Source organism: Podarcis gaigeae, assembly GCF_964106915.1.
Source record: "Podarcis gaigeae genome assembly, chromosome: Z".
Lineage (NCBI taxonomy): Eukaryota > Metazoa > Chordata > Lepidosauria > Squamata > Lacertidae > Podarcis > Podarcis gaigeae.
This window is the reverse complement of record NC_139691.1, coordinates 19,597,059-19,620,778: the sequence shown is the minus strand read 5'-3', so window position 1 is coordinate 19,620,778 and position 23,720 is coordinate 19,597,059. Positions and strand designations below refer to the sequence as shown.

Below are 23,720 nucleotides of genomic sequence, written 5' to 3'. Positions count from 1 at the left end.
TACGAGACTGAGTAAGGGCAGGGTGTGAGCAAAGGAGGGGCAAGCAGAATGGGATCTATTGGAAGCATTTTATTCTACTCCTGTGCTCTAAAAAAAAAAAAGGAGGCAATGACACTAGATCTAGAAAGTTCTGAGCTGATTCAAAAATTAAAAGGGAAGGTGGATGCATGGAATAGCTGAATGCTAAATAGACTGCAATCCTATACATATTTACCCACAGACTCAATGAGACTTACCAAGCGGCTAGTAGCCACTGAAGTCTTCCCTCCTCCATTAATTTGTTGAATCTTCATTCAAGTTAGTGGCCATCACTGCCTTCTGCAGCAGCGAGTTCCATAGGTGCACTATGCACTATGGGGGAACAAGTGAATCATGAGAACTGGTATTTCTAAAAAGAGACATACAGTGGTACCTCGGGTTACATACGCTTCAGGTTACAGACTCCGCTAACCCAGAAATAGTACCTTGGGTTAAGAACTTTGCTTCAGGATGAGAACAGAAATCGTGCTCCAGCGGTGCAGCAGCAGCAGGAAGCCCTATTAGCTAAAGTGGTATTTCAGGTTAAGAACAGTTTCAGCTTAAGAACGGACCTCCGGAACAAATTAAGTACTTAACCCGAGGTACCACTGTATCATCTATCATCAGGCCCAGACAGAGGGGGGGCCATATGGGCCACTTGGCCCAGGCCTCCGATTCCAAAGGGGGCCTCGGTCAGCATATTGTATATCTATATTTTCCATTTTGTCTTTATATGCAGATATGGTTCAAGCCTTGAAATAAAATTATTTGTCATAACTTTTGTGAAAATTATTTATATACTTACTGATTTATAAGACTTCAGTTATCCCCAGGGTAAAAAAAAAGTGGGGGCACATTATCTACCTGGCCCGGGCCTCTGCCTGGCTCTGCAAGACCCAGTCTATCATATAAATGTTTTTTTTAAAAAAATCCTGAAGAAGCAAGAAAAAAACCACAATTGTTTCCCACCTTGTTTTGCTATTTATTAACTTTTTCATTTACACTTCCTACTTTTAAAACAAAATAAGAGCACTTTCCCTTCCTGCAGTTTCCAGCAATTGGTATTAAGCAGCATTGCTGCCTTGTAAAACCACATGCGACATAAATGTTAGAACAGCTGAACAAACATGCTAATAAGCAACCAAAGATTTAAAACAGGGCCACAAAAAGATGAATAAAAAGTGAAGAAGGAATAAAGAAGGCTAGAAATAAAGAAGGCTAGAGGAATAAATAAGTCCCCATGTAAAAGCCAGAAGAGAAGCGTGAAGGGCGGTTCTCAGGGAACAGAATTCCACAACTGTGGAGCCATTCCTTAAAAGGCCCTGTCCCCCCGCCTGATTGGCCTCAGCGGTGGGCCAGAGAACAGATTTCCCAGGGGCCTATACAGGTTTGCATCGTTGTAGGTAGTCCCAATCCATGCGGCACTTTAAGTGTCAGTACCAACACATTAAGTTGAGCCCAGACAAGAATGGGTAACCAGTTCAACTGACACAAAGCCAGTGTGGTATGTATCAAAGCACCTACCCCACCCCACTGCATTCAGGAAGCTGAATGTTGCAACAGCTGAAATTTCTGGTCTGCCTTTAAAGGCAACCTGATATAGACAGACACCAGTGCTGTCTAGTATTGACAGAATCATGGATGTGTAGCATTGGAAGGATCATCTAGTCCAACCCCCTTGCAATGTAAGAATTGCAACTCAAGAATCCTTGACAGATGACTATCTGACCTGTATTTAAAAACTTCCAGTGAAGAAGAGCCCACCACCTTCCAAGGGGGTCTGTTCCACAGTCAAACAGCTCTTACCAATAGAAAGTTCTTCCTAATGCTTCATTGGAAGCGCCTTGTCATTTGAATCCATTGGTTTGCATTCTCCCCTTCAGAGCAGGAGACAACAAGCTTGCTCCATCTTCCATGTGACAGCCCTTTAGATATTTGAAGATGGCTATCCTATCACCTCTCCGTCTCCTCCTTTCCAAGATAAACATACCCTAAAGGTAAAGGTACCCCCTGACTGTTAGGTCCAGTTGCGGACAACTCTGGGGTTGCGTGCTCATCTCTCTCTATAGGCCGAGGGAGCCAGTGTACAGCTTCCGGGTCATGTGGCCAGCATGACTAAGCCACTTCTGGTGAACCAGAGCAGCCGCTGGAAATGCTGTTTACCTTCCCGCTGGAGCGGTACCTATTTATCTACTTGCAATTTGACGTGCTTTCGAACTGCTAGGTTGGCAGGAGCAGGAATCGAACAACAGGAGCTTACGCCGTCATGGGGATTCGAGCTGCCTACCTTCTGATAGGTTCAGTGGTTTAGACCACAGCGCTACCCGCGTCCCACATACCCTAAACATGATAGTAAATCAGTGCAGATCTGCTTTCTCCTTTTTGGGTTGCAGTTGGGGAAGCTGTCACAGCTGCTAAATTCATCCCTACCTCTGAATGATGTTAATCACAGGTGGACTCCCCAAATGGTGGACCTGATGCGTTAGGCTGCAAATCTCTAAGTAGGTTAGAGCTCTGGCCAAACAACAGGTCTTCACCCTGATCCATTTTAGAACTCCTTCGGGTTGCCTCTTTAAGACTTCCACTGCCTCCCTGAGTAGCAGAAGACGAGAGGAAGACCTGTGTGTACTGGTGACAACTCAGCCCAAGGACCCAGGTGACCTCTCTCAGCAGTTTCATGCAGACATTGAAAATAATGGGAGGCCAATGGAACTCCGAGGCAACTGCTAAACAAATTGGTTGTCTATACATCAAAATTCCTGCATTTCAGGTGTTTGAACTAGATGGCCCTTGGTGTTCTCTTCCAATCCTAAAGTTCTATGAAACCTTTGCCTGCAGGTGCCTGGTGTAATTCCAATGAAGACCTTGTTTCGGTTGGTGTTGGGACCAGTCCAATTCAGGGGTCTCTGCAGAACAGATCTCAATTTCCAGGATATATAACATTCCCTGCATTTTTAAAGGTAGGGGGACGTTTAGGTGTGTGGGTTATTTGTTAAATGATCCCAATTTTCTTCAAGTGGTTGGGAAGGTGGTGGACTTTCCTTTATTGGAGCTTTTAAGCAGAGGTTGGTTCTCCACCCACCAGGGATTCTTTAGCCACAATTCCTGCATTGCAGGGGATAGAACTAGATGACTATTTGGGTCCCTTCCAACACCACAATTATAAGATTCTATTCTTCTGCAGTATTCTTCCTTTCCACCTACAGCTATCTGCCTCAGTGCAGCACTATGTTGTCAAAGCCTTTCCACTTTGATTATGCGACATCCTTAGCCTGGAACCAGGCAGAAAGGCCTCCCCAAAAGGCCTTAGCCTGAGCTCCTCCAGATTAGAAACCTAAGCACTGGTGGCCAGCAAGAAACAGAACTAGCCAAGCTGTCGGGGCAAGCCAGCAATTGGCAGTGGATGAATGATGACAATCTCCATCAGAGATGCCTTCAAAGAGCGTAGAGAGACCATCTTAAATTGATTTTCTCGTTGAAGAAGCCAGCAGTGTCCCGCTCAAAGATGCAAGAGAATGCAAGAAGAGGAATCATGTGGCAAGCAGGCGGCTGGAATTTCAGGCGTATGACTCAACAGGTGTTGACGTGGAGTTTCTTGGCTTCGGAGAAGGACAGAGCTGCAATCCCTCAAATGTGGGAGTTGGCAAGCCCAGCTGTGGCAGGTGCCAAATTGCATTTTAATTAGGTGCTGAAAGTCGGCTGAGTAATTGTAATATTTATGAAACCTTCTTCCCTCGAGTTTAATTTTTTTTGCTTGAAAACCCTGTACCGAATTTGACTCTGGGATTATGTTGGAGGTGAATCCTCTCATTCTCCTACCACGTGCATGGATGTGCATTTGAATGAGTGATCAGATTTTTTGATATCTGGATCACGACAGTCTGAGTGCTCTTCTGAGGCTACATTACTATCAAAGAAAAAAGAGAGGGGGGAAAGGAAAATTCCATACTAGGGATTAGGAAAGGGATTGAAAATAAAGTATCATAATGCCGTTATACAAACATATGGTGTGGTTGTGTTTGGAATTCTGTGGACAGTTCTGGTCATCTCAAAAAGCACATTACAGCAGCACCTCGGCTTACGTTACCCTTGGTTTGCGAAAGCGGCAAACCTGGAAGTGTTTCGCCGTGCACATGCGCAGAAGCCGTCACTCCTGTTGCAGAAACCTCGGGATCCGACCGGAACTCCAGAACAGATCCTGTCAGCAACCAGAGGTACCACTGTACAGGGTTGGAAATAATTAAAAAAAGGGCAGCTACAATGATCCAGAGGGTGGAATGGCTCCCCTATGAAGAAAGGCTGCAGCATTTGGGACTTTTTAGTTCGGAGAAAATAAGGGACGCAGGTGGCGCTGTGAGTTAAACCACAGAGCCTAGGACTTGCTGATCAGAAGGTCGGCGGTTCGAATCCCAGCAACGGGGTGAGCTCCCATTGCTCAGTCCCTGCTCCTGCCAACCTAGCAGTTCGAAAGCACATCAAAGTGCAAGTAGATAAATAGGTACCACTCCAGCGGGAAGGTAAACAGCATTTCCGTGTGCTGCTCTGGTTCACCAGAAGCGGCTTAGTCATGCTGACCACATGACCCGGAAGCTGTCTGCGGACAAACGCTGGCTCCCTTGGCGAATAAAGCAAGATGAGTGCCCCCAGAGTCGGTGACGACTGGACCTAATGGTCAGGGGTCTTTACCCTTTACCTAGTTCAGAGAAAAAGCAAGTACAGTAATAGATGATATGAAAGAAGTGTGGAAAATTATGCATGGCACAGAGAAGGTAGAGACAGAAAAGCTCCCCCCCTCCAATCTCATAACAGAAGAACCTATGGGCATCCCGTGAAGTTGTATGTTGGGAGATTCAGGGCACAAAAATGGAAATCCTTCCTGACGCAGTGGAAAGTTAACCTATGGAACTCCCTACCACAGGAGGCAATGATGGCCACCAACTTAGATGACTTTAACAGAGGATGAGACAAGTTTGTGGAAGAGGAGACGGCCATCAATGGCTGCTCCCCACAATTGCTATTGTTACAAAAGTTGGGTGCCTCCCCTCGCCTCTCTGCCAAGTGGTGGCAAAAACCTGTGATGTTCCAGGCACCCACCCAGGGTCTTTGGTCCTTTGGATAATTGAGGAAACAGTGGAGACTGTCGTCAGTGTAAGAAATATGTTTTATTCACCTATTTACACCTTCAGTCTGCAGGGAGGGAGTCCAGATCTCCCACGGCACGGTCATTGTAGAAGGGGCTTGTCCCCCACAGCAGTGAAGCTATGGAGGCCAAGGCATCTATCCCAGTCAGTTCTGCAGCCAGGCTGCCCAAAGATGGATCTCAGTCTCTCTTCCTTCTTCTTTTTCCCAGAACCCCTTGCTTCCAGACTCCCTTTTCAAAGACACAGTTACCCTGGCAACCTTCCAAATCCCTGTCTCTGTTCACACCTCAGGGCAGGGGGTAAGGACAATACTCTAGCATTGCCAATGGCCCTCAAAGGCCCTCTATTGTTTCTTAATGGCCCTAGCTTGGCCAGGTCATTTTGCGTAGGTTAGCCCAGGAATTCCTTTGCAGTTTGCATTTCTTCCTCCACATCCCAAATCATCAAAATCCTACCATTTATTATTTTAAACCCAAATCTATAACGCTATGCTTTGCCTACATGGTCAGATGCAACAATGCTCTGAATCCCAATTGCTGGAAACTGCACGAGGAGGTTAAAGTGCTCACGTGCTGGAATTGTGCTTGCTGGTTTCCCATAAAGGGCACTGGGAGGACAAGGATGCTGGGCTAGCCGGTCCCCTTTGGCCTGATGCAGCAGGCTCTACTTATGTTCCTAAGCCGGAAAAACGGGAGAGGCTGCACCTCCGCTCTTATTCTGCCCGAGGAGATGATTCTATTCTGCTCTCCCATTGTTGGAAGAGTTCGTCTCTGTCTCACTCCTGAAGAGGGCATCGGATCAGAGGAGTCGACTTTCCCCTTAACGTAAGGGAGGAGGGGATGAGCCCCAAGGAGGCGCTGCCGTCCCTCAAAAGGCGCCTGGGTTCACCCCAGCATCGCAACTTCCCCGCACGCCTAGCAGCAAGAGGTGCGGGAGCGAAGGGGGTTCGGGGGCGGTCTGGCGGCAGCCCTCCAACCGCTGAGGGGGCGGCCCTTGCGGCTGAGCAGCCGCCTCGTAAGGAGGTTTCACTAGGGCTTAGTACGCGAAAGCAGCTGCAGGCAAGAGCTGGAGGAGTCCTCTCGCCTGGAAAGCCGGAGCGCCGCTGCTGCCAGCCAGTGTAGGCAGCAGTAGGCAGGGCCATCTGGCTGCAGCGCCCCCAGCAGACTGCCCGCTCAGAAGGCTCCGGCGAAGGGGAGCCCAGCGGGAGCTGCGACCCCTGGGCCCCTCACAAAGCGGCCCCTCGGGCCCCCCTCCGGCGCAGAGGAGGCTCCACCCCGGCTCCGCCCCCGCTCCCGCCTCCGGAGCCCGGACGCCCCGAGCGGCCGTCGAGGGAGGCGGAGACAGCCGCGCTCAGCCCCGGCCGGCCGCTCAGCCAGGCACCCAGCCACGGAGGAGCAGGAGGGCCGCAGCCGGGATGGGCAGGCCGCAGTAGCGCCCCCAGGGGCCGGCGCCATGGGCTCAGAGCCGCAAGCCGGAGGAGGAGGAGGCCGAGGTGGCGGCGGGAGCGGCTGCGGCTCCTGCGGCGGGGCCCGGAGGGGCGTGGGGCGGGCGCTGTCGGGCTTCTTCGCGCTCTCGCTGGCGCTGCACCTCCTCACGCTCGGCTGCTATCTTGAGCTGCGCTCCGAGCTGCGCCGCCGGGAGGCGGAGGCCGCCTGGCCGCCAAGGCAGAGCAGCGCCGCGCGGACCGCAGACGACGAGGACGGGGGGGCGGCGGGCGAGGTCTCCGGTCCCGGCCGGCCCAAGCACCGCTTCGCTCAGGAGTCCGGCAGGCAGCGGCAGCAGCAGCAGCAGGTGGGTCCGGCGGTTGGTCGGTGGGGCGCAGGTGGCGCTGGAGGGGCTGCACGGGGGCCCTGCGGCGCGCTCTCGCCCGCTGCAAATGGGCTGCCAGACTCCAGCTCCCAGCGTCCCTGGGCCCTGGCCGCTACGGCGGGGACTGACGGGAGTTGGAGTCCGAGGGCGGGAGGGTCGCAGGTCCAGAGCTGAAGAGGGATGGGGAAGCGGGAGGCCGCTGTTGGCCCCAACAACCCTCAGGGAGATCGTGGTTTGGCAGCCCGCCTTGTGGCGGCGGCGATGGCGGGGCGGCGGCTTCGTAGAGCAGGCAGTAACTTTTGTGGAGTTGCAGGGAGCCCCGCAGGATCATCTAGTCCAGCACCCTTGCAATCCAGGACTCACAACTAAAAGATCCCGGACAGACGCTGTCCGATCTCTGTTTAAAAGCCTCCAGTGAAGGAGAAGACGATGCCACCTTCTCCCGAGGAGAGCGCTCGTTTACTGAGTTTGGCACATAAGCAAGTGAGTGTCTGTGATTCATTGCATTGAGATTACAAGAAAGGAAATTCCGACTAAACACTACTTTCTGACAAAGGAGCCAACTCCTAGGGGCCAGGGTCAATTTGCTCCCCCCATAAAATATTTGAGAGGGTCTAGCCCTTTGCCCCCAAGTTGTAGGGCACTGCCATTCAAATGATGTGATCAATTATTTGGGAAGGGGCTTATCTGTCCCCCAGATTTTATTCAAATTGACACCCCTGCCATCTGATAGTAAGAACCATCAATAGTGGAACAGAGACTCCCTCTGAAGAAGTTGGCAGACTCTTTTGCTGGAGGTTTTTAAGCAGAAGTCAGATGGACATAGGTCATAGGTCATGGATGCTTCACTTGAGATTCCTGCACTGTAGTGGATTGTACTAGATGACCCTTTTGGTCACTTCCAACTCTACAATTCTGAGGTTCCACAAGTAATTGTGTCACCCATGCGAATGTGAACATTGTGGTGGTGGTGGTGGTGAGGCGTTCTCTCCACACCACCCCCAATAATTATACCAATATGAGACATTGCAATTTATGGTTTCCAGTTGCAAAACACCACCAACTTCCAGGCTGTGCTAATTAATTGTGTGCTTGACAAAGACTGGCCATAAAATAGATGCCTATTTTCTGCTTTTAAGGAGGATCCTGCTCTGTATGCCCAAATGAACTGACTGGGTCAGTTTCTTTCTTCTGTATTCCATGAACTTTTCGTTGTTGTTCTTTAAAAATGCCTTAAATCTGCCCAAATGTGAGCAGTAATTTTGGGTTCCTGGTAAAGACCAAATGAATAGTTATGGGCAGCTGCTGTTATTTCAGGCTGTTGCTCTGATTTCTTCTGATCTGATCGGGAGAAGTTGTTGCATTTCAAGACAAGAAGCCCCATCTAACACTTATTTTTAAAAGGATCATTGTTCCTGTTCTGGAATCCTGCTTGTGGATTTCCCATTGAGGTGTCTGTTTGGACACTGTGAGAACAGGATGCTGGACCGGAAGGGTCCCCTTCGGTCTCATCCAGGAGGGCTCTGCTAATGCTTTTATGGAAACTTCAGGTTCAGAGACAGTCTATTTAGATCCCTAGGTTCTTCTGGGCATTTTGCCACTGTGAGAACAGGATGCTGGACTAGATGGGCCACTGGCCTAATCAAACAGCCAGGTTCTTCTAATGCTCTTATACAGTGGTACCTCGGGTTACGTGCTTAATTTGTTCCGGAGGTCCATTCTTAACCTGAAACTGTTCTTAACTTGAAGCACCACTTTAGTTAATGGGGCCTGCCGCTGCACCGCCGGAGCACGATTTCTGTTCTCATCCTGAAGCAAAGTTCTTAACCCAAGGTAGTATTTCTGGGTTAGCAGAGTCTGTAACCTGAAGCGTATGTAACCTGAGGTACCACTGTATTATCTATCTAATCTCTCGTTGCCCCCCATTTAAAGTAACATGTTTTAGCCTACATTTGAAGGGGGCTTCTTTGTTTGTTGTAATAAACTGTAACTGTAGGTATGATTTGATACTTAAAAAGAGCTATCCGTCTTTTAAAAATGGGTGAACAAATTTACCACTATGGTCAGCAGAGTTGTATGCAGTCATTTGGCAGTATCTTCAACCTTTTCAAAACCAGGACCCACTTTTAATCCAAACATGCATTTCTGGACCTTCTTTTTACTCTATGTCTGCAAGGTGGTAGGCCTCCTGTTGCGAATTATCAGGCCACAAACTGCAAGTGTCTCCTAACCTCTCAGCTGAAGACCGATGCTTTAGAACAAAAGTTTTCAACCTTTTTGAGTTCATGGCTCCCTTAACCAACTGCATTCTTTCTGCAGCTCCCATGTGGGGCTCAGAAGCCCAGTTATGTCACCCTTTGCCTGCAGAGTTGGCAACCTCTCACCCTTTTTTGAACACCCTCCCTTGTGGAGTGTTCTCTTAGCCTCCTCTCCTCTCTCCTCTCCTTGGGAGTCCTCAGGGCAGCCACTGCTGCTGCCCCTGATCTCTGAGCTGCCCCCCTGCCCCAAAGAGAGCTCACACTGTGTCCCCCAGGGGCCTGGGAAGAGGATGCCTCCAGACTTAGCTGCCCAGCAGAGACTGGCCAAAGGTGAACATGAGGCCTGCACCTCACCTTGGGTGCCACCGGGCCTGCATGGCAGAAGGTCTCCCCTTGGGTGCTGGGTGCCCCTTGCCTGTAGAGTGGGCAGCCCCATACCCTTTAAAATATCCTCCCTTGCGGAGCATTCCCTCAGCCTCCACTCCTCTCTCATTGGGCAGCAGCACCCCCCCAAAAGATGTGCATCCTCATGTCGCCCCATAGGGGCCTGGAAAGAGGATGCCCCCAGACTTAGTGGCCTGACAGAGACTGGCCAAAGGTGAACATGAGACTTGCACCTTATTCACCTTGGGAGGCAACAGGGATCGCTGCTGGGCCTGCATGCTGGAAGGACTTCCTTTGAGCACTGGGCACTCAGCTCTGAGGCAGGCATTGCATACAGCCAGCACAAGGAAAGCCAGTGCGCTGCTTGCTTGCCTGCCTGCCCAGCCTCCCACTTGTCCGCCCATTCCCAACAGCCAGGGCTGACAGACTGGTTGGTTGGGCTCCTTCACCCACTTGCTTCTTAGAGGGAAAGAGGGACAGAGGGGCCAGTGTTGCCCACGACACCCCTGACCATCATTCAAGGAACTCCAGGGTGCTACAACACACTGGTTGAAAACCACTGCTCTGGAATAACAAGAAGCTGTGTTTTTTTAATGGCAAGATTTATTTGTTGCATTTATATCACGACTTTTTCTCCAAGGGGCTCAAGGTGGCAAACATGGTTCTCCCCATCTCATTTAATCTCCACAACAACTTTGTGAGGTAGGTTATGCTGAGAGAGTCAATGACTGGCCCCCAAAGTTACTCCCAGTGAGCTTCATGGTTGCGTGCAGATCTGAACTCTGGTCTTTCCTAGGTTCTTGTCTGACACTCTAACCATCATGCCACACTAGCTCTAACCCAGTGGTTCCCAACTTTTTTTGACCATGCCCCATGTAAGCATCACTAAAATCCTGGTGTCTCCCCTCTGTGACATATAATACTTATTATTCAAAAAATGAACTCCTATTCATGTAGAGGAAGCCTAAAAGGTCATTCACTGTTAATAACTCATTCTCAAATTGCCCCCCCTTAAAAATCAAATTGCCCGCCTTAAAAATTAAATTGTCCCCCCGTGGGGTGTGTTGGGGACTACAGCTCTTTCCCCTTGTTCATAATTTGACGTAAGCACAGCAATTCATATAGAAGCTGAAATGACAAGGAGTCTCATGGTAAGGCTGACCGGCCCTTGACAAATTGTCCTGGTCCTGCCCTGATCCATGAAATAAGTTTGCATTCTGCATATCACTCTGCAGGTAGACAATGGATATATAAGCACTGCTTTATTTTGGAAACTGAAGCTCCCTGTGTCTGTGTTCCCTTGGCTTCCACTCATAATCTATTATCTTATTTTATTTATTTGCATTTACGTACCTTTTTTCTCTAAGGAGCTCAAGGTAGTGAGCATTATTCTCTCCTCCCCATCCAATCCTCAAAACAAACCTGTGAGGTAGGTTAGGCTCAACTATGAAGCCTACTAGTTGAGCTTGGGGGTAGTCACTGCCTCTCAGCCTAACCTACCTCACAGCCAGTGTTTGAAATTTGCCAGGCAAATTATGCACCTGGTTTTCAACCATTTGCAACCATGTGAAGTTGCCTGGGTGCCAGGATGGTGCCTGACATCTTCACCCTCTGGGAATCATTGGATCTTGTGTTTTCACACACTAATACCCCATCCTGTAGAACGCTTATCAGTTATATTGCATCTGCACAATCAGAATGAATTCCAAAGTATATGTGGACTATCCCTGGTTCAAATGACTTTTCTTGTTTAAGTTCTCAAAGCTCTTCACCTAGCTCTTCTGAACTAGCCAGATATTTAACTGAGAATCAATCACAGTCATTATTCGAAAAATAAGACCTTAGAGCTGTCATTCCTACAAATGGCAACTAGACATTCCATTTTGGCGACTGCAACCTTGGTTTAACGAGACATTTGGCGCCTTGCTTCTCTATCTGAGTTTCTAACACCTGTCACAGCATGGTTGTTGTGGGGATCAAATGAGGAGGAAGAGAGAACCCTGGATGCCACCTTGGGCTCTTTGGAGATGAAAGGATGGAATAGAAATGCAAATAAATAAACAAATAAACGCCAAGCAAATTTCAAGCTAATAAGAGCTTGTGGGTTTATCATGCAGGGATATAATGTTCTTAAGCACCTTCATAAGCAAAAGGATAAAACCCATCCAATTTGCCACTTAAGAGCTTCTCCTGGTGTTTTCCTCTGTTTGCTTATAGTATATGGATCATTGCCAAGTTTTGTAAGAAATACCCACAGGCTAAGTTGCATATATCATGTCTATTAAAACTGACAGTAAATCTGTAAACAGTTCTTCCAGAGCACCTCTTGCATCTTTTCAGAGAGCAGAGCACCCCGTGCATCTTTCAGAATTGTACACTACCTAATTGTAAAAAGCTCTAAGCATAAAATAATCAATAAAAAAGAAGTAAAAGCAAGTATTCCTAAAAAATCAAAATGTGAATAAAAGCAGCAGTTTAAAATATATATTATTTTAAAAATTATATTAGCATGTCTGCTTTACATAACTTGGTGCGTCAGGAGTGGTTCAGGACTCCTGCTATGGCAACCATGGGTCTGTCCCAAATAATTTCTGGCCCGGTCCATGCTGCAGGGCACAGTCTGGATTTGGTTTTCTGTCCTGAATTGGTTGATGGTAACCTTAAGAGTAGAGGAACTTTCTATAGTGCCACTGTCTTGGTCAGATCACTACCTGGTGGAGTGTAGACTCACTGGAACTCAGAACCTCTGCAGTGGTGGGGGACCAACTACGATAGTGGCTCTTGGGGAGTTTCCTATTTCCTTGGCAGGCATTTTTTTTTTGAAGTAGGGTTGCCATATTTTGACAAGCAAAAAAAGAGGACACATTTGCCTTATGACCATGCACTCTGGCACACATCACGATGCCCTGTTGTGCCAGAAGCAGTTTAGTCATACTGGCCACATTACTGTACCTGGAAAGCTGTCTGTGGACACACACTAGCTCCCTTGGCCTAAAGTGAGATGAGCACCACACCCCTTGGTCAGCTTACCAGTGGTGTCCAAACTTTTATCAAAGAGAGCCAGATTTGGTGAAGTGAAGGGCCGAAAGGGCCGACCCAAGTTTTTTAGGATTGAAGCTGTTGAGCTTTTTTATTATTTTTACCCAAAAGTTGTTAAGTTCCTTTTTAGGATTTTACCCCAGGAAATAAACTGCCACAGGGGCCGGATTAAACTAGATTAGGTCTCCAAAACAGACTTTGGACACGTCTGCCTTAGACCATCTAGGGGTTGTTTACCTTTACTGGGGAATAAGCTCTCAACATATTAATAACCCCTGCGAGGCCAACCAGCCCGCAAAACAAGCACTGCAGTGATTAAGAATCACTAATGTAGCCCACTCAGTTCAGTGGCAGCCATTAATATGTTAAGTCTGCCTATAAAAAATAATGTTCAGGCAGGTTTTAATCAGTTCTCAGAAACAGAAAAAAGCATTACAAACAAATTACATGACAAATATTTTTAAAGCCGAAAGCTCATTAAGGGGGATGTGCACATTAAATGTGCCAACTCAGCTCAACCATTCTTCCGATGGGATCGAGACCTCTTCCTCCTCCAGCTAGCAGGTAGCAAAAGAAATATATGAGCTTGTGGGGTAAGGGGTAGGGGGCTGGCGAACAGAAGAGAAGGGCAGGCAGGGCAGAGGGGGCAGCAGCCACAAGCTGACATTGGTGGGACACAGTTTCCGATCCCCATGTTTACAGGCGGTTGTCAGGTTTGCAGATGCAGGTGGGGGGAAGCAGGGAGTGCCTGCCATTAAGCCACTGCGCAAGGAGAGAGGCACTTGAGGAGAACAGAGCCAAGGAGACCTGGAGCCGCTGCAGGAGAGGGCGAGTGGCGGACTTGTCTCACATGCCACATTTGGCTGGGTTAGGCAGGGTGGGGGGAGAGAAGACGTGATGATTATTTTTTTTTTTTAAGAAAGGAAAGCAAAATTTGGCAAGAGCCTGATTAAAACAAAGGCACATTTGCACTGGGGCCTAGAGCGGGGCAAGGACTCTTCTGAAACGCACCACCTTCCTCCCCCATCACTGCACGGCTGCATGATGCACCACCTGGCCAAGGCAGGCATTTGGGGCCTTACCTTTCCGCCTATTTGCATACACCATGCTCTCCTCAGCCCCCCCGCTGTCGCCCAGCCACCTTCCATTCTCTCCCTGCCTCTCTCTCCCCCCCCCCCGACAAATAAACATTAGACAGTTTTACCCAACAGCAGCCAACCTACATTTTAAATCCTCTTTGGCCAATTTGAAAGGTATAGCTTTGTTTTGGTACACACACCCTGCCACGCACTCCAAATATGCCGGGCTTTCCTGCCAACTTTCGACTGGGGTTACATCTAAACCTCCCCACCTTAGTTTTCCAGCCAACCACCACACCATTTCAAAAGTGAGACTATTTGGGGAAAGGAAGTAGCGTGGGGAAACCACTGATTAACATTCACGATCCAATCAGTGTTGTAACGGCAGGGGTGCTTTTCGTGCCTGTGTGTGGCATTGGGTGCAGCGAGGTTAGCAAGACTTACTCACTTCAGCTCTGCTGGAAAAACCCAATTTCCTGAGCACACCCACGGGAAAGTGGGGGCATGCGGTGGTGGCACCCTCCCCTCCCTTCTTCTTTTCTTTTCCCTCAATAAAGGTAGTTCCACCCATGCCCAGCGCGGGCGTCTTTCCCAGCAAGCAAGGCCTTGGATGTCTCACGCTCGATTTTGAAAACCCCATCCCACCATGCTTGCTTGCTCTCTACTGCTGCTGCTTGCAAGCCGCTCCCTCGGCTGCCAGAGTTTCTTCTGCGACTTCGGCACCTGCCTATGATAAAGCTGCAGAGCTCTCCAAAGCAGCAGTAGCACCGCCACCACTGGACACTGCACACCCATTCTTCGTCCTAGAGCAGCCGCCATCAGCGGCCTCCTGGACAGCATAGACCAGATGTACGCAGGCAGCAGGAAAAAAATCTGGGCATTTTGCATTATTTTAAAAATCCACCTGGGCAGAAATTTTAAAGTTTAAAAAGAGGACGTATCTGGAAAAATCCAGACATATGCTCACCCTATTTCAAGCTCTGGTAGACCTTTGGGATGGAGAAATTACCTGGGTGGCAACCAGGCCCATGGTTCTCTAGGGAGCTGGTGATCATGCATTATGTGAGATAGGGACTAGAGTGATTTTGGTGGGAACTCTGAATGAGTCCGAAGAAACACAGGTGATTTGAAGGCCTATTTTGTATGGCATTGTGGCAGCAAATAAATCTTTTTCTCTGCCACCATTGCATCAGCGAGGAGCCATCCAGTAAAACTGTTTTGGATGGTCAGGGGTATTTTACACTCTGGCCCACATGAGGAGAATTTAGACCACTCGATGGCTCGCTGTGAACAATTTGCTCAGCAGTTCACTGAGAAGATTGCTTGGCTCTGTCCTGACATGGATGATAGAGTAGATATGCATGTAACCTTGGCCCCTGCTTGTCCAGTGTTAATAGATACTTTTCGATTTGTGGATGTGGGCAGGATCCTGGAAGCGTGAGAGCAAACACATCTGTGTCAGCCTTGCCTTTCCTGGCCCATCAAAAGTGGGTGAGCGGAGTGGTCACAGCCTCCTTACAACTAGGCAAGGTTGCAGTGTTCCTAAAGGAGGCAGCTATAAGACCTCTATTGAAAAAGCCCTCCCTGAATCCCACTGCATTGGAAAAATATTGGCCAGTCTCCAATATCCCACTTCTGGGCAACTTACTGGATCATATAATCTCAACTCCAGGGGTTTCTGGAGGAGACGGATTATCTAGATCCATTTCAATTTGGTTTCAGACCTGGTTATGGGACAGATGGCTTTGGTCATCTTGAGAACTGGACATGGGAAGTGTGTCCCTGTTGGTTCTGCTGGACCTCTTGGTAGCTTTCAATACCAACAACCATGGTATCCTGCTGGGCCACCTTTCTGGGATAGGACTTGGAAGCACTATAAATTGTATGAAATCTGGCTTGGTGGCAAATCACAGCCAGTTAGGCCTCTAAGCAGAGGGTATGCTCTATTGATAGTATCAGTCTTCAGCATTCCAGGCAAAGCGGAAGGGAATAATTCCTGGCTTCATAGTCTCCAGTAGCTGGACCACTGCAGCCAAGCTCTCCTGATCCAGGTGTGGCTGCCACTGTCTTGCCAGCCATCACAGGTGAAAGGCACTCATCCAATGATGTGACAGAAGTATATAACATAAGATGTGCCCGCTGGATCAGGCCAATGGACCATCTACATCATCCTGTTCTCACAGTGGCCAACCAGATGCCTCAGTTAGAAACCCACAGGTAGGATTTGAGCACAAGAGCAGCACTTTCCCCTCCTGTGGTTATCTGCAGCTGGTATTCAGAAGCACAGCTACCTCCAACTGTGAAAGCTGGTAGCCATGGGTAGCCCTCCATGAATTTGCCTATTTCTCTTTTAAAGCCATCTTGGTTGGCTGCCCTCACTGCCTCCTTTGATCGTGAGTTCCATAGTTCTTAGAATCATAGAGGAGTTGAAGTGGCCCTAAGGGTTGTCTAGTCCAACCCTCTGCAATGCAGAAATCTCTACTAGATCATATGCGGCCGGTGGCTATCCAGCCTATGCTTAAAATTCAAGGAGGGAGAATCTACCATCTTCCGAGTTTGTCCCACAGTTCTTATCATCAGAAAGCTCTTCCTGACGTTTACTCAGAATCTCCTTTCTTGTAACTGGAAGCCATTGTTTCAGGTCCTACCTTTTGGAGCAGGAGAAAACAAGCTTGCTCTGCCTTCGGTTTGAAAGCCCTTTAGGTATAATATCTCCTCTCAGAGTCCTCTTACCCAGGCTAAGCATACCCAAATCCCCCCACTGTTCCTCCTAAGGCTTGAAAAAGAAGAATCTGTATCATGGTCATAGGCCGGCATAAGGTAAAAGCACCTACATACATAAGTAAGGTAAAGGGAGCCCTGACCATTAGGTTCAGTCATGCCTGAATCTGGGGTTGCGGCACTCATCTCACTTTATTGGCCAAGGGAGCTGGCGTACAGCTTCCGGGTCATGTGGCCAGCATGACTAAGCCGCTTCTAGTGAACCAGAGCAGCGCACGGAAACGCCATTTACCTTCCCGCTGGAGCAGTACCTATTTATCTACTTGCACTTTGATGTGAGCATGCTAAATAGGCAATAGGGCAACTATAGAAGTAAGGGGTACACATACTCATTCTCTCAGTTACGACAAACCAGCAAAAGATAAAAACAGGCTTTGTTTCCTTTATCATCTTGGTTACTCTAGTCCGCACACATTATAAAGACGATGTTGAACAACATTGGGCCCAGGACAGAACCCTGCAACACCCTACATGGGACTTTTTTTCCAGAATGAGGAACCATTAGTAAGCACTCTTTGGGTTTGGTCAATTAACCAGTTACAAATCCACCTAACAGTTACCAGCTTCTCTGCAAGAATGTCATGGGGAACTTGGTCAAAAGCGGTACTGAAATCAAGATACACTATGTCCAGAGCCTTCCCCTAAATGTCTGGAGGTTCTAGTCCTTGTCAAAATAACAAATTATATGTAATTTTCTCCACTAGAGTTTATTTCAGAGTGAGTGGTACCATGCATCCAGTGTAAGGTTTTGTGATGTTTTCCATTGTGTTGCAATGACTACTTGTGCTCTCAAGAGCAAATATACAATCAATTCTTTTGACATAAAACATATTTAGTAGCATTAATTTTGGACAAGAAACAAGGGTTTCTTTAGTATTATTTATCATTTCTGTCAAAATTAAATCCCCTCCAAATCTTGCACCTACTTACATTCCCACCATAAATGATAATCACAGGGAATATTGGTAGTTTATTAATTATGGCAAATGTGCTTGAGATACCTGAAAACTGTTTCTAAGAATTGGATGATCCAGACCTGGGCTACGGTCCCTCTGCATCAATTCTCCCTGGACCTTTGCTTTGACAGCCCCTCGAGACATAACCCAAAAGGCACAATAGTGACCCGCATTGCAAGATCGATGCAGTCCTAGTTTGTGTGCAAAATGCAACACAATTCTTCCAACAGAAAGTGCTGTAGAGGCGTCACATACTGAGTTACTAAACGTATAAAAGTTATTCTGATTTTTGGCAAACTCTCCTGCCTTTGGGCTTCATGGATCTAATCCAGGAGATGAATTCTGGAATCAACAGTGTCTCCAACTCAAGGGGCTCTGCTGAGAGCTTGCCAGCTATTACTATTTCCAAGGAGAGTCTAAACTATTCTTTCAGAAAAAAATATCTGAGCTAAACCTGTCAAACACCAGTGCATGTTTTTCCATAACAAGTGACTCAAGGAGCCTTGTCTCAGCCCCATTACAAAAGAGTATTTATCTGGCGCCGATGGCAACTTGCTCGAAACAGACATAATGCTCATACAGGCATAGGATTGTAGGGTTGGTTGGAAAGGACCCACAGGGTTCATTTAGTCCAACCCCCTGCAATGCAGGAATCACAGCCTAAGATTCCCTGACAGGTAGTCATCCAACCTATGTTTAAAAACTTCCAATGAATCATAGAATTGTAGGGCTAGAAGGGACCTCAGGGGCCACCCTGTCCAATCCCGTGTCATGCAGGAATTGCAAACTAAACTTTTAGCAAGGAACATTTGTGCAAGACTTGACAGAATAGGATTTTTTTCTCCACTCAGTAGATTTTGGTCACATCTCAATTCCAGGGTTTTGCTGCCTCTGTCCTGTGGTCCATTCAGGTTATGGGAAGGAGATGGGCTTGGCAACCCCAATGGATGACCTAACACCACAAACTAGGTGGAGGGGAAAGTGTGTTTCTGATGGTTATGGTGAACCTCCTTCTGTATTCCTTCTTTATATTACTAATTGGCTGTCATGAGCCAGAGTCAAGAGTAGGTCAGTAATAAAATACCTGGTGTCAGTGAAGTTAACTCTTAATTCAAATAAATAGTGCAGGCCTAGTGATCGCAGCAACTCCTCCCAGTAGGTCTTGCCTCAATGAGGCAGTTGCAAAGGCTGCCCCACATTCCCACGATGTCTAAGGCTCCTCCCCCAGCAACCCAAGGCTTTGTCTTCTTGCTCCACCCTCTTCATTTCTTTGCATGTTCTGGGAGAACAGGAGGAAGGGGGACCACGTTGCAGCAGGAGGGGGAGACGCCCTGGCTTCTTCAGCAGCCTGCCTCATCTTTATCTCCTGGCTCCCCTTCTCTCCTTTCTATGCCTCTGGACTGCTCTCTGCCACAGCCTCTTCCTGCTCACGAAACCCTGTTACCCCTTCAGCTTCCAACACCTTCTCCTCCCAGTCTACCCCCTCTTTTCCCTCCCAGCTGCCCACCAGGTCAGAGTGCACCATACACCACTGATTATAGGAGCGCATGCTAATTCTTATCCAGGAGCCCATCCTTACAGTTGCCTGCTGTCGCCCCATCTTCTTACTCCAGCAACTGTCTACTGTACAATTTAATGCCCACCTCCTTCCCTTGCAGCAAGACTGCTCCTTGCTCCTCCCAGGTCCACCTTGTGCTTTTAAAGGGACCAGTGTACCTGCCTGATCACCTTATACCATATAGGCCCACTCAGCCGCTTCAACCAGCAGCAGTGACATTGTTATAGGTGCCACGTAATACCCGTCATTTAGTGTGGCAGCACCTGCACTTTGGAGCTCCCTGCGTTTGACATCAATCAGGGAGCCTTCACTCTATTCTTTTTGGTGCCTGCTAAAAACATGATTCTATGAAAAATCATTACCTGTAAGTCCTGCATTACAATGGGGTTGGGCTAGATGGACCTCTGGGGGTCCCTTCCAGCCCTAAAATTCTATGCATGTTCTGGAGAACTGAATGCTACTTGCCAGCTGCACCTATCAGCCTTTGCAATCTGACTGCTTGCATCAATCGAGAGGCGAAACCTCAGCCGTAATTTGAAGCAGCGTTCCAGTGGGGCTCATTATGAGTGGCAGGCACGGTGCAAAGTTTGCTGAGCTCAGGCCCCTTTGAGGTTTAGGCTGCAAAAAACTCCAGTGAAACCACAAGAAAGGCCGAGGGTGCATAATTGAGCAGGTGGAACAAATTTGTTAAATCTGTTATTAAGGGAGGGGGGTACAGCAACTTGCTTTCAAGCAGTAAATCAATCCATGGCTCGTTGTTCCTTCAGTTGCAGGAGGACTGCGAGGAGTCTAAAAATATCAACAAATGGCAAGCAAAAATCCCTAAAGAACTGCTTCGAATTAGCGCCCCAAGGTTGCCAGGGCTGGTGACGCGGCACAGTTCAAAGCGTATTGAGACATCTCTCACGACACAGATGTTGATGGTGAGAGTCGATGTGCAGAATTAGCTTGGGCTTTAGATAAATGAAATGTAACTGCAGCTTGTGGACCCAGCCAGGAGTCATAGGTCTCATTTATGCTGTATCTGCACCAGAAACTGATAACGTGTTCAGTAACTGTTTCATTACCATTAGCGCTTAGTTAAACTATGGAACTATCTCCTGCAGGAGGCAGTGATGGCCACAAACCTAGAGGGCTTTAAAAGAGGACTGGACAAATTCATGGAGGGCTCGGCTATTGATGGCTATTAGCCATGGTGGCTATGCTCCTCCTCCATGGTCAGACGCAGCAATGCTTCTGAATACCACTTGCTGGATACAGCAGGAGGAGAGAGTTCCCCTTGTCCTTGAATCCTGCTTGTGGGTTTTCCCTAATAGGCATCTGGTCAGTCACTCTGAGAAGAGGATACTGGATTGGATGGTTCCCCATACCTGAACCTGCAGGCTGTTCTTATGATCTTATGAAATACTTGCTATCCTGCTGGAAGAATGCCCTGCGTTACGTTAGTGACTTCTGCAGGATGAGCATCTCCTCAGTTCATTCATCCAAGTCGTTCCCTCACTGCAAGAAGTGAAGTTACAGGGAACCAGGCAGAAGGCCTTCTCAGTAGTCATGCCTTCTCCGTGGAATGCCCTCTCATCAGATGTCAAACAATAATATGACTTTTAGAAGACATCTGAAGGTAGCCCTGTACAGGGAAGGTTTTAATATTTGAGATTTTATTGTGTTTAATTTTCTGTTGGGAGCCTGCCCAGAGTGACTGAGGCAACCCAGTCAGATGAATGGCATATAAATAATAAAGTAATAATTATCATTATCATCATTATCATCATCTTCATCATCATCAAGATCAAGACGTTTAGCAACAACAGGCCCAGGACAGAACCTTAAAGCACCCCTCTTGTCACTTTTTTGCAGGATGATAAGTAATCACAGCATCCTTTTCTAAGAGCTCACAGACCAACTGCTTAATTACCTGTTTGAGGACCTTTTCTGAAATCAGTGTCAACCTCACCTGGGTCTTCTTTCCCCCTCTTTCTGAAGATGGAGACAACATTTGCCTGCAGGGACCTCACCTATTCTCCATGAATTATCAAAGATTGTAGACAGAGGCTCTGATATGATATCCGCAAACTCCTTTAGTACCCTTGGGTGCAACTCATCAGGGCCTGGAGATCTGAATTCATTTAAAGTAGCTCACCTCTTTTCCTATCTTGGGCTACAGCTCCCTCCTTAGATAATTTATTCTGTTATCACTAGGTTGGGTACCGCTTTCTTTTTGGGTGAAGACAGACACAAAGTAGGGATTGAGCAGTTCCACCTTTTCTGTGTCATCCAATAGCATTTCTCTTCTCCATGCACAGGACCTGTTACTTGCTTGTTCTTCTTCTTGCCTTGAATGATGCCAAATAACCTCTCTTTCAAGAAGCATGAGCTCATTCTGAGCTTTAGCCCGCCTAATATTCACCCTACAACTTTTGGCTCCTTGTGTATACTCCTTCTTTGTAATTTCCACTTTATTACATTTTTTATACATGCCCTCTTAAATCTCAGCTCATCTTTAAGCTCCTTATGCAGCTATACTGGTTTCTTTAGATGCCTCCCACTTTTCTTGTTGAAATGGCCTGCATTTGGGCATTCAGTATTTCAGCTTCAAGAAACTACCATCCATCTTGGACTGTCCTTCATTGGTGCTTTTTAAACAGGTGTAGGAATGTATGTATGTCATGCATTCTTAAGCTGTGATACCTGCATTGCAAGGGGTTGGACTAGATGATCCCTGGTGTCCCTTCCAACACTACAATCCTAGGATTCTATTCTATGAGGTGTTTACAACTGCTATAGAGTGTGAAACATTGGGCTTCTTGTCTGGAAGGGGGAATAGAATGTATTTTGTACATTTATCTTAGCTGGGTTGCTTGAACATCTGAGAGGCAAAATTTTAGAAGCTGTTGCTTAAATGAATTCCATTCACATCAACTTGTTCTTTGGCTGTGAAGTTGCTTTTCTTTTTGGTTTGCTGTTTTTCATCTCTGAATCGTTTTCTTCTTCATTCCTCTAATCCCTTAAATTGTTTATCTAAGATTTTTCTCAGATTTGCAAATACCATCCTCTTTAGTAAGCGGTACAAGGAATGGCTAATGTAGATAATATCATGTTTCTGGCTTCGCCGTCTTCCTATGATGGAAAGCCTAGAAACTAAAAAATAAAAGTTGTGGAGCCTGCTCTGGTCTCATGTTTGCTGGAATCCTGGGGAGGAGCGGAATGAGGTTGATGTGGACTGCAGATTCTGTCTGCTCTGCCCAACAGCCCACTTCAATCCTCATTAGGAAAGGAATTGAAAATAAAGCTGCCAGTATCATAATGCCCCATTATACAAGTCGATGACACAACTGCACTTGAAATATACTGTGGGCAGTTCTGGTCGCCTCAGCTCCAAAAGCATATTGGAAAAGGTTCAGAAAAAGGCACCTACCTTTGTTACCTTTTCTCAAAACTAAAAAGTCCTATAGGGTGCAACCTTTCTTCCAGCAACACCCCTATGAAGAAAGGTTGCACCCTATAGGACTTTTTAGTTTTGAGAAAAGGTGAGAAAGAGGCAATGTGAGATAAAATTAGGCATGGCATGGAGAAAGTGGATAGAGGGAAGTTTCTCTTCCTCTCTTGAAAGATAATCAGGGGTGCTGCAGGCAACAGTGGCCTCTGTCCCTCTTTCTTTCCTTCCCTCCCTCCTTTGATACCCTCTCATGTCTCTGCCTCCCAAAGACGTTTGCGGCTGTTTGCCTCAGGTTCACCTTTGGCCATCTCCATCAGGCTCCTAGGTTTGGGGGCATCCTTTTTTCCCGGACCGTATGAGGCACCTCTCTTTGGAGTGGGGTGGGTTGCTGCCCAGAAGACTCCCACTGAGAGAGGAGGCAAGGCTGGGGGGACACTCCGCACGGGAGGGTATTCGAAAAGGAGTGAGAGGCTTCCCCTCTCTACAGACAAGGGGTGACATAACTGGGCTTCTGAGCCCCACAGGGGAGCCACAGAAAGAATGTAGTTGGTCAAGGGAGCTGTGGACTCAAAAAGGTTGGATTAGACAATTCCATTGAGAAAGAGTGTTATTAGTGGCTTCTAGCCACAATGGTTATACTCTACCCAGAAAATGCTCATCAATGGTTCCTCAACATCTTGGAAAAAAGAAACAAGTGGGGTACTGTCCTGCCCCTGTCGTTGTTCAACATCATTATAAACAACTTGGATATAGAAATTGAAGAGATGCTCATCAAATTTGCAGATAACACCAAAATAAGAGGGGTAGCTAATGCCTCAGAAAACAGAACTGGGATTCAATATGACTTTAACAAATTGGAGAACTGGGTTCCAACTAACAAAATGAATTTCAATAGGGACAAATGTCAGGTTCTACACTTAGTCAGGAAAAGCCATCTGCACAAAGATAAGCTGGGGGACACCTTGCTTTCCAGTAGTACATGAGAAAACGATCTGGGTTATTAGTAGACCACACGCTTAACATGAGCCAACAGTGTGATGCAGCAGAAAAAGTGAATGCTATTCTAGGCTGCATCAACAGAAGTAATAGGCTGCATCAAGGGAAGTAAAAGTCCCATTCTGTTCTGCCCTGGTCAGATAACTCCTGGAGTCCTGTGTCTATTTCTGAGCGCTAAAGTTTAAGAATGGCATTGACAAGCTGAAGTGTATACAGAAGAGGGCAACCAAGATGATCGAGGGTCTGGAAATCAGTCCTTATGAGG

General features: G+C 47.4%; 1 protein-coding gene across 5 annotated transcripts in view; it reads left to right on the top strand.

Annotated features, from left to right (window-relative positions):
• Positions 1-6,112: 6,112 nt before the first annotated feature.
• EDA (ectodysplasin A) overlaps positions 6,113-23,720 on the top strand; it is a 50,042-nt gene continuing 32,434 nt past the window's right edge. Inside the window, exon 1 of one of the 5 annotated variants that reach the window (XM_083722427.1) lies at positions 6,113-6,950. In XM_083722427.1, the coding sequence (XP_083578553.1) occupies positions 6,612-6,950 (339 nt within the window). In that variant the 5' untranslated portion in view covers positions 6,113-6,611. The remainder of the gene's footprint in view (positions 6,951-23,720) is intronic. The other 4 variants (XM_083722428.1, XM_083722425.1, XM_083722426.1 and 1 more) reach the window with 4 other exon arrangements.